At 35.4% G+C, this 15,483-nt stretch overlaps 1 protein-coding gene across 10 annotated transcripts in view; it reads left to right on the top strand.

Moving 5' to 3' along the window:
* Nucleotides 1-15,483, top strand: part of MFF (mitochondrial fission factor) — a 37,773-nt gene that overhangs the window by 6,961 nt on the left and 15,329 nt on the right. For 5 of the 10 annotated variants that reach the window (XM_082631062.1, XM_082631060.1, XM_082631066.1 and 2 more), the window contains 3 exons: nt 733-902; nt 9,429-9,517; nt 12,214-12,288. In XM_082631062.1, coding sequence (XP_082487188.1) covers nt 733-902; nt 9,429-9,517; nt 12,214-12,288 — 334 coding nt within the window. The remainder of the gene's footprint in view (nt 1-732; nt 903-9,428; nt 9,518-12,213; nt 12,289-15,483) is intronic. The other 5 variants (XM_082631064.1, XM_082631061.1, XM_082631069.1 and 2 more) reach the window with 1 other exon arrangement.

The raw sequence follows: 15,483 nt of genomic DNA, 5'->3' as shown, positions 1-15,483 counted from the left end.
ATACAATTTACATACATAAAATAGTGTAATTTTAAAGTGTACAGCCTGATGAGTTTTGACAAATGTATACTCCTACATAACCTCTCCCGCAGTCCAGATATAGAACATATTCATTACCCGCCAAAAGGTTTCTCATTCAGTTCCTACCCCTCAATTCCAGGCAACCATAATCTCCTTTTCATAACCAGAGATCACATTTGTCTTTCCCAGAGTTTCGTATGAATGGACTGATACACTATGTACTCTTGGGTCTGGCTTCTTTTGCTTAGTGTAATGTTTCTGAGATTCTTCCATATTGTTGCTATATCATTTGTTCATACCATTTTATTTCTAATATTCCAGTGTGTGGATAAACCACAGTTTGTTTATACATTCACCTGTTGGTGGACATTTGGGTTGTTTCCTTTTTGGTGCTATTAGGAATAAAGCTGCTATGAAGACATGTGTTTTCATATGTCTTAGGAGTGGAATTGCTAGATCATATTATAAGTTATGACATTTAACTTTATGAAAAGCTGTCAAGCTCTTTTTGAAATTGGTTGTACCCTGTTATATTCCCATCAGTGACATGTGAGAGTATCATTTTCACCACATCCTTGTCAACACTTTGTATTGTTAGTCTTTTTAATTTTAGCTATTGCTAGTGGGTGTGTAATGGCAAATACATTTTAATAAAACCTATGTCTTTTAAAAATCTCCCTCCTTTCCTTTTTTTTTTCCCCCTACGCTTAGGAAATAATGAAGACATTGCATTTTCAAGACCAGCAGATCTTGACCTTATACAGTCAACTCCCTTCAAACCTCTGGCACTAAAAACACCACCTCGTGTACTTACACTAAGTGAAAGACCACTAGATTTTCTGGATTTAGAAAAACCTGCTCCAACCCCTCAAAATGAAGAAGTAAGTGCTAGAGTTTTAACATCATCTGTATTTGAAATAATAGAGACAGAAGCAAAAGTTAAAGAGGAGTTAAGAGGCTATAAATCATATCACTGGTAATATGTAATGGAATCCTTTTGCATGGAATGTTGATTACTATAAATTCCAGTTATAAATACCCCAAATAAGATACTATGCTGTTGGGTTTTTTAAATTTAAATATTATATTTCAGGAAAATGACAATTTTGTGGAAATCATTAACATTCATGTGGTCTTGAAGGATGAGCTTGTATGGCTGGGAGTTACACTTTAAGCAATACAGAAGAATTTGGGAAGTTTAGCATGGGAAAAAATTAATGCATCACTTTGTTATAAAAGCAGTCTGGCAAATGGCAAAGAAAGCTCTTTTTTCCCCTTGATACTACCTATTCTCCCTGCTTGCTGAAAAGTTTCTACTGAGTTAGTTACCGTATTGTGTAATGTTAATGGCCTTGTTGACCTAAATATGATAGTATATGGACTAATAAGGTGTTAGTCGCAAAGTTCAAATCTTGCCTTTGCTATTGATTCAGGGCCCATCTTGTAAGACTCCTTCTCTGTCGTTTCTGTAGTTGCAACTTTTTCATGATAACTTCTAAATTCCTGTGTTGTCATGATGCTAGTATAAAACAGTGTGCAAAGATATGTTTTTATTGATAAGGGAACTGCCCTTGTCTTTCATTTTTCATATAATCCTTTCCTAAGAGGGTAAATCACCCATATAACCTACGGGAGTGCAGTTTCCTAGTACTAGGTATGGCCTTTTCTCAGGTTGGAAGTTTCAGCTGAGGTGACTCAGATACTACACTCCTAGGTGCCAGTTTAGACATTCTAGGTATTTACTCGGTGAAAAGTACTAAATTTGAATGTTCACACGATCAAAAGCCACTAAGGGACTTGCAGAATTGTACTGATATTTATTTAAGAGACATTTTTTGAGCTTTTATGTAAGACACTGTGCAGTGAGACATGGTTCCTTCATAGTGGTCTGAGTGAGGGAAAGACCATTACGGCTGTGAATAATATTGTCTTGGAATGAGGATTCTGCCAGGAGAGAAACCCTCCCTTTGATATTCTTCAGGTTTTGTTTGTCTTCTGATCTTTATGCTCCCACCATTTTAGACACTTGTGCCTACTTGGTGTGAATAACCAACTGAAAACAAGATGAGTACTGTCTCTCAGTAGACCTAGGTTTTAAGCCCATGTGGGGTTTACTCCTGCTGTAATTGATATTTAGTCAAATGTGGTAAATGTCCAAAGTGTATAGCACTGGAGTGAAAAGCTGAGGCTGAGAATTAACCTAATTTTGAAGGCCTACTTTGCTACTTATTAACCACATAACTTTGGGCAAGTTATTTAACAATTCCAAGGCTCATCTCTAAAATAATGATAAGAATAATGCCAACTGCATACGATTATTGAGAGAATTAAATGTAATAATATGTGTAGTATGTTTAGCACATGTTCTAATTGATGTGAAAAGCTCAATAGGTACAAATATCATTGTTGTAAAAGCATCCTTGTGGCTGAAGATTTGGAGGCATCTTAAGTGTCTATCAAAAGATGAATGGATAAAGAAGATGTGACGCGCACACACACACACACACACACACAATGGAATACTACTCAGCCATAAAAAAGAATCAAATTTTGCCATTTGCAACAACATGGATGGACTTGGAGGGTATTATGCTAAGTGAAGTAAGTCTGAGAATCTAAAAAATACAACTAGTGAGTATAACAAAAAAGAAACAGACTCACAGCTATAGAGAACTTAGTGGTTACCAGTGGGGAGGGGCAATAGAGGGGTAAGGGTTTAAGAGGTGCAAACTGTTATGTATAAAATAAGCTACAGGGATGTACTGTACAACACAGGGACTATAGCCAGTATTTTATAAAAACTATAAATGGAGTATGACCTTTAAAAATTGTGAATCACTATATTGTACACCTTTAATTTATGTAATATTGTATATCAACTATACTTCAATTAAAAAAAAAAAAAAAAACCTTTGGCAGGAGCCAAATCCTGAGATGCAGGAGAGGAGTTTCCGATATTAGTACTAGTTGCCTATTAAGAGGAAAGCAAAGGTGATGATGTGTGCTTCAGTCCATAGAAGGGTCAGGTGACCCTTAAGAGGCAATCAACTAGTGAGCAGAGGAGAAAAGGGAAGGAACCAGAGTTCTGGTAGCTTCTACAAAATGGATTGAAATGGAAGGGTAGTAAGGCCCTGAGTGCTGATAGCATTGATGATTCATTTAGATGCTACTTAGAATATATCTAGTAAGATTCCCTAAATCATTTATTCTGTAATAATCATTTTACAGCATATGCCAAGGTTTCTCAACCTCAGCACTATGACATTTTAGACTAGATAGTTCTTTGTTGTGGTGAGGGCTGTCCTTTTGCACTGTAAAATATTTAACAGCATTCTTGAGCTCTATCTACGAGATGCCAGTAGCATCCTTCAAGTCATGAAAATCAAAAATGTCTCAAATAACCAAGAGGTGGAAACACCCAAATGCCCTTCAACTGATGAATGGATGAGCAAAATGTGGGATATCCATACAGTGGAGTATTATTCAGCTGTAATAAGGAATGAAGTACTTATACATGCTCCAACATGGATGAACCTTGAAAACATGTTAAGTCAAAGAAGCCAGACAGAAGAGGCCATATATTGTATGATTCTGCTTACATGAAATATCCAGAATAGTAGTTGCCAGGGGTTTAGGGGAGAGAGTAATTGGGACTGACTGCTTAATCATGGGGTTTCCTTTTGGGGGGATGAAAATGTTCTGAAACTAGATAGTGGGGGATGGTTGCACAACATTGTGAATGTTCTGGGTACCACTGAATTGTATACTGTATATACTTTAAAATGGTTAGAATGGTGAGTTTTGTGTTGTGTTTATTTTATCACAATAAAAGATGATCTGCATACATTGCCAAATGTCCCCTGGAGGGAAAAAATCACACCCAGTTGAGAACCACTGGCCTGTGGCAAGAAAGAAGAATACCTGAAGGTGACTTATGAGGAACACTATACAATCTTTGTTTAAAAGCCTGACTGATACAAGGAATAAATTTGCAGAAAATAACGTACTGACTTCTTAAACTGGCTTCAAGTATCCAAGTGAACCTATGAAGAGGCCTTAAAACAAGAAGCAGGTAATCCCCCTAGCTCAGAGAGGATTTATAGAATCTGGAGGTAGAGGAAACTGATGAACCTTTCAGTATGCCTAATCTCTGCTAATATTCAGAAAGACCGTTGCTTGGTGATTCTACCTACAGGGAACTAATAAAGCAACTGTGCAATAAACCATCTGATCTGGGTATGAACTGCAAAATGCACAAATCATGACAGCTCTCAGTGTTCTTAGAATAGGTTAGGCAGTGTGAATGAGGAGAAAGAGGCTGTGACACTGACACTACCTCCAGATGGGAGCCAGTGAGAGAAGATCTTCCAGAGAACAAAAAGGAAGAGCTGTAAAGAAAAAGAGTTGGAGAATATGAGGACTTGACACAGCCTTGAAGCAGTGTGACCCAGTAAAAAAATTTGGACTCCATCAGTATATCCCATCACTCAAGCAGTGGTTTTCTTTGAAAAAATCAATTACAGTAAATGGCCAAGAGCTTTGTGAGAAGACCACTGAAGTGGGAAGAGAAAACAAATTGAACTAAAGACAGATTATAAAAGCTTTTGCCTGAATTGGCAACTTCTACTTCAAAGAAGAGAAGGATGAGAAAGCCATTCATTTTTGCAATAAATCTGGAACAGCAGTGAACCCCAAATGTCCCAAGAATTGGGAAGATTGGGAAGGAGCAAATCAATTGGTCTGTATAAACCCTGACCTGGTTTTGAAAAAGAACAAAGGCAATGAATGTTTTCAGAAAAGGAAGTGTATCCAGGCCATGCAAGCCTTACACAGGATGCCAAACACTACAGCAACCATGTACAAAGGTCTAGCTCAAGGGCTAGGAGGAAATATATCCAGCTAGAACTGACTGCTTTAAAGAATACACTTGGAAAGCAGCTGCTCTAGAAGCTGTCATTAAGGACAACACAAAGGCCATGGGTGTCTAACAGAGGGCTCTAGATCTGTAATCCAACAATCTGTAAGGACGTAGCAGGTGGTTATCAGTGCCGGGTTATGGTCCAGTTCAGTTGCCATGACAACCTGGAGGATGTGAAGTGAAAGAACATAGTTGACCTGAAATGTAATGAGTGACTCAGCCATATGGCACATCATAAAACAAATGTGGAATTGGGAGATTGGGATTGACATATATACACTACTATGTATAAAATAAATAACTAATGAGAACCTACTTTATAGCACAGGGAACTCTACTCAGTGCTTTGTGGTGACCTAAATGGGAAGGAAATCCAAAAGAGAGGGGATATATGTATACATATGGCTGATTCACTTTGCTGTACAACAGAAAGTGACACAACATTGTAAAGCAACAGTACTCCAATAAAAATTAAAAAACAGAAAAGAAATGTGGAAGGACTCCCAGACACTCAGAAGGACTTAAAAGGGTCCTGGCAGTAGCTCTGAAAATTGAGAAACTGATGAATGTGGGTCGGATCACAATTTGGTGATGGTTTGTTTAGCTCCCTTTCCTTTCCCCTCCTGTGGAAAGAGGAGCTGGGGCTGTGATGAGTAGAATGGAGCAAAAGGGAGAGAAGAGGAAAAAGAACAGCTTAACTAATTGTATGTATGTATGCACGTTCATCCATGGAAGATTCAGAGATGTGCACTCACATCCTTTGTGCAGTTACTGTTTCATGGCCCTATCGCACGGGCATTGTATTCACTGCTGACACGTGTATTCCATGTTTCCTTCCCATTGGGTTCATTATTTTTCCAGGTAGTTTATTATTTTAAATTTTGGACAGTGAATATGTTTTGGGGGGTAAGAATGTTCACCCCGATTGTTTGGCCCACATTTTTAACTCTGCTTTACCTCTTCCAATAAAAGTCCCACAGCAATTCACAGATTAATGTCTCTGAACTATTATTTTTAAAAAGGGGATCAGTATCTGTTAATTTGCCGAATAATTCTATTCAATAGTTATATTTTTTTATTTCTTAACTGAAAATGCAACTAACTTACATACTATTTGAGGATAACTCTCCATTTTTCACTGAGATTATACCAAATGGTAAAATGGAGGATTTCCCTTTCTCTCTCTGGACAGAATTAAAAGAAATCCTTTTCTTAAAAAAGTAAAATTGTTTAAAAAATACTAAAAAGAATAAAAAACTGCCTAAATAAAAGGCATAACACAAACATTTCAGAAATCAGTTTTCAATCTTAGTTTTTGCTACAGATTTTCTGGGGGTTGTTTAGTAATCACAGTGGTTATGAAGAACTAGGCTATGGTAGGGTCTATGTGCTTGTAATACTTACTGGTTGTTTTAATATAATTACAGTTTTTTATTTTGTATGTGTTGAGAAGTAAAACAAGTGTCTTGTTAAAAAAAAGAGTGCAGGGGAATCAGTATATATATCCGAAAAAAAAACAAAAACACCAATTCGAAAAAGATACATGCACCCCAGTGTTCATAGCAGCATTATTTACAGTTGCCAAGATACGGAAGCAACCTAAGTGTCATCAGTAGACGAATGGATAAAGAAAACATGCCATATATATATATATAGATAGATATATATATATATATATAGACACACACACACACACATACATACACATAATGGAATATCACTCAGCCATAAAAAAGAATGAAATTTTGCTGTTTGCAGCAACATGCATGGACTTGAAGGGCACTATGCTAAGTGAAATAAGCCAGACAAAGACAAATACTATATGGTATCACTTATGTGGAATCTAAAAATATAATAAACTAGTGAATATAACAAAAAATAAGTAGACTCACAGATATAGAGAACAAACTAGGGGTACCAGTTTGTGGGAGGGATATGAGGATGGGAGAGTGAGAGGTACAAACTATTGGGTGTAAGATAAGCTACAAGGATGTATTGTACAACATGGGGAATAGACAATATTTTGTAGTAACTGTAAATGGAGTGTAACTTTTAAAAATTATATAAAAAAATAAAAACAGGGACCAGTATAGGGGAGAATACTGAGGCATCTTAACAGATTCTTGAAGGAGAGACAAGCTCTAGATAAATCTAGAGAACCAGTAAACAAAGACCTCGAGGACACTGCTTTGTCCAGGATTCTGTGAACGATCGAAAGTAACTCTAGAGTATAAGCACATTAGAGGAGAATTTTATGCCTATAATTAGACACAGAAGACCCTGTGACCTAACTTCCAGGAAGTTACCTGAAGCTTGGAAACTGTATTTCTCAGCCTAAGGAGTGCATGTAAGTTTTATAATGGGTAATCAATGCAGGATGGTTCTGAATGACATTTCAAAACCTTGAATTGTCAATTGGATCTCAATAATGTTGGGAACAAACGTAATTAATTTTAAAAAATCATTGAATTAAAAAAACAACCATCATGATTGTGAACTAAAGGGGAAAGTATTTAAAGATCACTGTGTTCCATATCACCTCAGGCAGTATCAAAGTTCTTTGTTATTACAGTATACAAGCTGGTCATATGAAGGCATAACAAATATATGCTTTTGTCTTATGTTGTCTTTTTCCCCAATATGTTAGTAATACCGAGCTTAACGTTCCTGTTAAGATATAATTTAAATCAGGTCTCAAATGGCGAAAATAATGGTAGACCTAGGATCCTCTACTTTGTCAGGTCATGTTGGAGTCATAGACTAATTTGTCTTGTCCTGTCTCTTCCTGTCTGCTGAATATTAGTTCTTACCACATAGCAAGAGGAACAGTTCTAATATAGTAGGAAATTCATCTTGATCCCTACAACGTGGAAGAACTGTTCTCTAGAAAAAGCAAGCACAACTGTGCAGTAGGTAGGAGGGCAAGCATCAGTGGGGTTTTCACAAAGCACCCCAGCACTGCTCACTATTAGTGAAGTGTGTTTGACTGTGGAAGTGTTAGTTTTTATATATAAATGCCTTCAAGTAATTTTGATTTTTGGTTTAACTGTAAAGAACTCTTGCAGTAGGCTCTGAACCAACTCCTTTTCTGTTTTTAGATGTTTTTTTTCTTTTGTTTGGACGGGTAAATGGTTTATAACCATAACCAAGTCTGAACCAGTCTCTGAAATTGTGTGCTGCATAGTAGTTTTAAGTTTTGCTGGCATGAAGTACAGGATTTATTCTGCTTTGATGGTGCTTATAACCTGATAATCTATTCCCAAGTCTTTGAGCATTAATAGATACTGGGTGTGCATTTTTGAAAGTCTTAATTATCAAGTCCATTGGTTCACACACCAGTTGTCCTTTACAGTAAAGTTCAAATTTTTCTTTAACTATTAAGTTGCCATGGGTGTTTGTAGTAAAAAAAGAAAAAAAAATTCTAAAAAAGCAGTGAAGTTAATGATTACCATTGTTCTAGTTCTCTATTGCCTCTTAATAAGCCACCCTAAACTTAGTGGCTTGAAACAAAAATAATTTTGCTCATGGATTCTGTGGGTGAGGTATTTGCATCAGGAATAATGGGGAAAGCTTATTTCTGTTGTATATTATCTGGGCCTAGGCTAGGAAGTATCAAAGGCTCTGGATGACTCACACAGCTTGAGGCTGCAGTCATCTAAAAGTTTACTCACTCACATGTCAGTTGATATTACCTGTTGTGTGGACCTCAGCCAGGATTATTGGCTGGTGCACCTACACATGGCCTTCTGTGTGGCTGCTTGGGCTTCCTCACGTCATGGTGTCATTGTTCCAATCTCGAACAGCTCCCCTGGGGAAGGGGAAAAAGGCAGAAGCCTTATTGTTTATGACCTAACCTCAGAAGTCACATTGTGTCATCTCAGTCACTAGAGTACCCAATTTCAAGGGAAGGGAACATAGATTCTATTCCTTAATGGAAAGAGGTCAGTGATAACATTTTGTAAGAAGAGCGTTTGAGATGGAAGATTGTGGCTACTTCTAGAATGCTAAAACCTTTAAGCTAGTAAAACTTTTTTTAAGTCTAGTTTTCAGATATCCAACCAAATCTGAATTTGTTTTAACCCCAGAAGCCAGGAACACTTATTTGAGTACAAATATATTCCATGTCCTATAGTGTTTGTGCCTTTAAAAACTATTGTAAATTGTTCTTAAATAATGTAAGTATATTGTATAAATTATGATAAATAAAAATATTAATAATTGTACCAAGTAAGATTGATACTTGAAACTAGAAGTAACTTTTTTTGTAAAGAAGATAAGCATTCCTAAGTTTATCTGCATTATAATAAGTAGGGTGTTCTTTTTTTTTTTTAAACATGTCTACGTATAATACACATAGCTGGTAGCAGTTCTTGGCTAAGTTCTTTGTAAATTTTGTGGCTAGTCTTTGATAAAGGTCCTTTTGATGCTAAGCAGTTACTAGGCTATTAAGAATATTCTCTATTCCTTTCCCTTTCTTTGTGCCTAACAGATCCGTGCAGTTGGCAGGCTAAAAAGAGAGCGCTCTATGAGTGAAAATGCTGTTCGCCAAAATGGACAGCTGGTCAGGACTGACTCCATGTGAGTAGAACCACTAAGCATTGTATCCCCTTCATTAAGTTTTCTCCGTATACTGTCTGTCCCATCCTTTTCTAAATAATTTACTTCCTTTTTTAAACTCTCAAATATTAAAAAATAGGAGGAAGTGCATGTTTTATGCCTAAGAACCTGGAGAAAAAAATAATTCTAATAGTGTTTGAAATCTGCTATACATTTACATCAACTTTATATTTTTGCAGTACTCTTTATAGCCTTAAAGTCTGACCATTTTGTTTGTGAGAATTTTTCAATACTGTTATCCTCTTCTGTGTGTATGATAGTCTTCTATAAATATGATTTGCTTATTTTGGAAATCTATAAAGTATACTTAAGAAAAATTGATAAAAGTAAGTGCTCAGTTCTATGTAGCCTTCAAAAATGCTTATCTAGCATGTAGGTTGGGGGGGGAAATATAAAATAAAACACTTTATTAAAGAGGCATCTTTATTTTCAAGTTACTCAGTTTGTCATAAGATTGTCCAGCTCTGCTCATGAGCCATGGTAAACAACGTAGTGTAAGCAAGTCGAATTTTTTTACTTTCCAAGATTAATTTTTAGCTCTCTGCCTACTGAGTCGTTGAATTCTTGGATCCCTTTCATTTTCCAAAAATTTAAATACATTGACAGACTATTTGTGTAAACCTTTCTTGCTCATTTGGTTACGTTATACCCTGATCTTAAAGCTACCCCACTATAAGATGTTTTAAATTGGGCAAGTGCTTTTTGTTGTTTTATTAAAATTAATGGGTTTTTAAAAATAAAATATCTCTTTAAAAACTGGTCAGAATTTTAAATCTCAAAGCCGTTGATGATTTAGATTGTTAATGTAAATTAATGTTTCTTCCTCATTAAATTTTCAGTTTTCATAAGCTCATTCACCATGAACCATATCTGATATCAAGCATCATATTAGCTTTTCAAACTGACTTTTTTTTTTGGCCACGTGGCACATGGGATTTTAGTTCTCTGAGCAGGGATCGAACCTGCACTCCCTGCTTTGGAAGTGTGGAGTCTTAACCACTGGACCACCAGGAAAGTCCATATTAGTTTCTCTGGGAACGGCCAAAGAATCAGATGATACGTCTCTCACAGAGCTTGCAAATCTATCTAAAAGCAAAACATTTAAATTTACATACAAAATAACTAGAGCACAGTGCAATTATACTATTTCTGTTAAACCATATCAAGTTCTAATTCAGACTTGACTAAAGAGTATAAGGATGCAGACGGGATTTTGAAGGGGGTAGAGTCTCTCTTTTTTTGTGTTAGGTGCAAAGGAGAACTATAACGGTTCTCATTTCTTGGGGAATCTTTAAATGTCTCCTAAAGTAGTTAGAGTTATTCTGAAGGGTTATATAGGAAGATAGTAAGTTTAAAAGAATATATGTCTCCTTCAGGGAAGGCCTATCTGAAAGGTTCAGCCATTATTAATATGAAGTTTTTATGATAACTGTATGTTTCCCTGAAGGTACCTGGCTTACAGTGATGTCAGCCAGTCCATGGAATCCATTTTTCTAGAATATATTCGATTATGTTACACAAATGGTGAAAAGACTATATAATTTATGGTGAAGTTAGCTTCTTGATATTTAGTACCCTCTCAGAATGATTAAACATACACCTGAGGGCTTTTGTTATTTTCTGTTTGTAATATTTTCTAAGGCACCAAAAGTTTCTAATGAAGTTTCCTATTATATAAAGATATGGCTTATTGTTTAGGTCCGTAATTACTTTGAAACTTCCCATTAGTGAAATAAAACCAGGACTGTTTTACTATAGCATCATTTTTGGGTTTTTCTCCCACAAAGTATATATTATTGATAGCTGAGTTCAGTTGAAGAGAAAGGAAACAGCTCTATTATATATAAAAACCAGCCTAGTGAAGTATGATTTACAGTAAATGATTACGTCATAGATATTTTTGCAGTTACCTATAATGTAAGTTCTCATAACAGAGAAGGTTACCAAAGTTAACTAATATTTGAATTCTTTTTTTCTTTAAGTTGCCTTAATGGCATTTTTAAATAAAACAGAATCTCATGTTTTAATTTTTGGTAGTAAAAATAACATGAATATTTAACTATACAATTTTTGCAATGAAATGCTTACATTACTCAACCATACTTTTTGTTTTGGTGGTAGTTTATGTTACCGTTACATGGTAACATACTTAACCATCGTTTTGTTAATAATGTAACCTTGCCCTTTCTTCTCTTAACATTATTAATTATATAATTGTATTCATCTTTAAGAACCTACATTGAGTGAACTTTAGAATTTTTATATAATGAGCACATTATGTATTTAATGTTGGCAGTGTGGTAAGGAAGAAGCTATTAATATAACACGGCTGTATTTTACCTCTACCAGAGCAATTATTAGACTCTCCCTGTCTTTACCTACTTTAGTCTTTTCTTTGTAATGTGAGATTATTTATGTGTCATTGTGCATGAACCATTGCCTGCCTCCACTTTATTTATTCCTTGGCTTTAAGAATAGAAGTCTATATGGGTATAAGAGCAGAAACACTGGCCTTTGTTTTCTTATTTACTTTCAAGAGACAATAGGATTATTGTCAGCTATTGACACAGAAACGATTGACCAGTAGAATCGTATTTAGCTTTCTGTTTGTGTTATAAAAGCTGAATATGTAAAAAGAAGCATAATTATTATTTAAGGTGGCACAGATCAGATTCTGCCCCAAGAAATAAAATTTCAAGGTTCCAGGCACCGATTTCTGCACCGGAGTACACGTAAGATTTTATCTGCTCTGCTTTTCACAAATAGGAGTTGTTTTAATTTTGCAGGCTTTTTGTTATACTAATATTTCACCAGGTAATTGGCATGTAATGCCCTAATTCTCTTACTGTTTGGCTTTTTAGTACCTCTGTTTCAGGATTTCTCAAGCTGTCATCATACACTTTGTTAAGAAAAAAAATAAATAGACCAAGGAAGTTATGTATGATTTTGGGTATAAGGGTGAAAGTAAAATGGAATAATTTACACCAAGCATCCTTTTACATTTCCTTCATTTTGCTTTGGTTGGCATATTAGTCCTCTATAGATTCAGCTGAACGAGGTTCAGTGATCCCAATCTTTTTGAAAATTTTAGCATACTATCTTTTCTTGTTCATTTTCACCCAGAAGGACAAAGAGTCTGAGTGTAGTTTGTCATTAAGTTTTTTCTTTAATTCCATAGATTAAAATTATGCTTTGGAAGAGTATTTTGAGGTCACTAGACCCACTCTTTCTGTACGTGTGCTAGAACTAGGTGTGGGAATGACTGGCCTCCTAAGGGGAGGGGGCACTTTGGCGTGCAGTACAAGATTCAACAGCTAATGTAGTTCTTAAGTATCAGAAGCCACTCTGGCAACCAATGACTTTTCTCCTGTTCTTATTCTCTTGTTATGCTTCTAAGAACTAGTCAGTTACCTTAGTGGCAACAAATTAAAGCTTTCTCTCTTTAAAATTTCAAAAGAAATGATACAGAATTTGTGTTTCAGTGAGAATTATTTCTCCCCCTTTTTACTGTTTTACCTTTACTGTATTTTTGGAAGAGGCTGGACCCTCACCAAAGAGATTATTGTCACAGTTTGAGAAACACTGTTCCTATGACAACGCACGCAGTAAGAGGTGTTTGACTTTGGACTTACCTTGTAATAATGACATAGTTATGCCAAGTAAATCTTTTCAATTTGAGTTCTGACATTGGCTAGTGTTATTTACTCAGCAGTTGTGTAGTAAGATTTCCTGTAAGCATGAGAGAGAGCTATTACTAATGAAATAGCATGGTAAATGTAAGTGCTTTCTTCAAAATTTCCTTATCTTTTATGAAAGAAAGGTAAAACAGATTTTGCTGTTTTGTAACATTACTAGGACCAATTTATTATCAACATGCATTTTTATTAAATTACTAATATTATACCATCTGCTTAAATAATCTCAGTGCCTTCGCAGTATGTTTACTTTTTAATTTTTCACAATAGTTCATGTGTCAAAACAAACAAAAAAAACCCCAAAAAGTCAGTCCACTTTGGTTGGGTGGATGAGTGGACAGAGATGAAACTCAACTCTGAACTGTTTCCTGTCACAGTTGATGCCAGTGCTGGACATCCCAGCTAGCGTCAGACCAGTTGCTAAAATGGGGCTTATTCTTTTTCGATCTTAAATTTTTTTTTGAATGTTTGAATTTTATTTTATTTATTTTTTTATACTGCAGGTTCTTATTAGTCATCCATTTTATACACATCAGTGTATACGCGCCAATCCCAATCTCCCAATTCATCACACCACCACCACCACCCCTGCCGCTTTCCCCGCGTGGTGTCCATACGTTTGTTCTCTACATCTGTGTCTCAATTTCTGCCCTGCAAACCGGTTCATCTGTACCATTTTTCTAGGTTCCACATATATGCGTTAATATGCGATATTTGTTTTTCTCTTTCTGACTTACTTCACTCTGTATGACAGTCTCTAGATCCATCCACGTCTCAACAAATGACCCAGTTTCGTTCCTTTTTATGGCTGAGTTTAAATTTTTTTATTTGTAAAGAGACTTGCAAGACTGCTTAAAGCTTGAAGAAGAAAGAATTGCTAGACTGTTTCTTCTAATAAGGGTGAACTATGGTCATCTTATGATTTAATCATTCAGTTCATCTGTAGATAGAAATAAATATTAACAATCAAGGGCATTTAATCTATACGTACACTGCCCAAAGTGTTGTATAAAATGCTTCCTACTCTGTTTTTGCTGTTTATGAAAGATTACCATATAAATTAATGAAAAGTCAGATTTCTTACTAATCTTTGAAACTAATTTCTTTTCAGAAACAACCTGAAGTCCAAATATGTTTTTGATATTAGTCTTTGATGAAATATCTTTACTAGTATTGATGAAGACTTAATTTAACTTTTATCCTTCTCCGTAAACATGTTTTCTTATTAAGTTATAATTATGGACCATGTAGGACTTTTTTCCATTTAATACCATATTCCAGTTTTATGTGATCATAGAATCTTAGATTTGAAAGTGATCTTATAGACTGTTTTCAAAACTCAGTCTTCTGTGCATTCCATGTTAAGAATTCCTTGCAATTAATCTGAAAATAATTTATGCTAGTTGACCTGATTTCCTGTGTAGGGACAGGAAAAACTTGTACTTTTAGAACTTAAATAAACAATTCCTACTGCTTATTTCTGACAAAATTAGTTCTATCAAAGGAAGCCTTCTTTCCTTTTAAATTTTAATGGGCAAAATGCATCAAACTTTTTTCATGGATTTGGATTCAGTTTGTCAGCGTTTTTGCTCTAAGATTATAATTCTAAATATTGATCGTTATAGACTTTAATATGTATATGGCTAACTTATTTACTAGTACAAAGTGATATGTGAAGTGTTCAATTTAGCCCCAAAATACGAAGACAAACGCTTTAATTATATCAATAGATATTGTACTGATTAGTCTTTTAAAACTTGCTTAAGTATAAATTTATACAGGTATGTTGGCACTGCTGTCAAGAAGAGTGTAAGATGGATTGCCTGTTTATGTTGACGCAGAACTGGCCACTTTATTCCTGCCTCTGGTGACACTTTTCTAACATGAATTCAGTCTGGTTTCTCACAAAGAGCAAGAGATTCAGGTTTTCTCCATGCTGCCTAAAGAGAATTATGAGTGCAAGGCTAGTACCTAGACTTTGAGTCCCAGATATACTGATTCTTTTACTCTTCTTGGATACCCAGTGTGGGTTTTGCCAAGTACCATGGGTCAGTTGATAAGCTATATATATATATATATATATATATATACTGTTGCTGATACGTTATATATATTACAGAAGATTCCTAGTCTGTGGACAGACGTTTAAGGTAACCATCCATGCATGAGCCTGCGTCTTAAAAATTGCATTTATCTTGACACAATTAGGCCTAATTCCTGTGGTGAATCAGC

Source organism: Mesoplodon mirus (genome assembly GCF_964341445.2).
Source record: "Mesoplodon mirus genome assembly, chromosome: 8".
Lineage (NCBI taxonomy): Eukaryota > Metazoa > Chordata > Mammalia > Artiodactyla > Ziphiidae > Mesoplodon > Mesoplodon mirus.
This window is presented reverse-complemented; position numbering and strand designations above follow the sequence as displayed.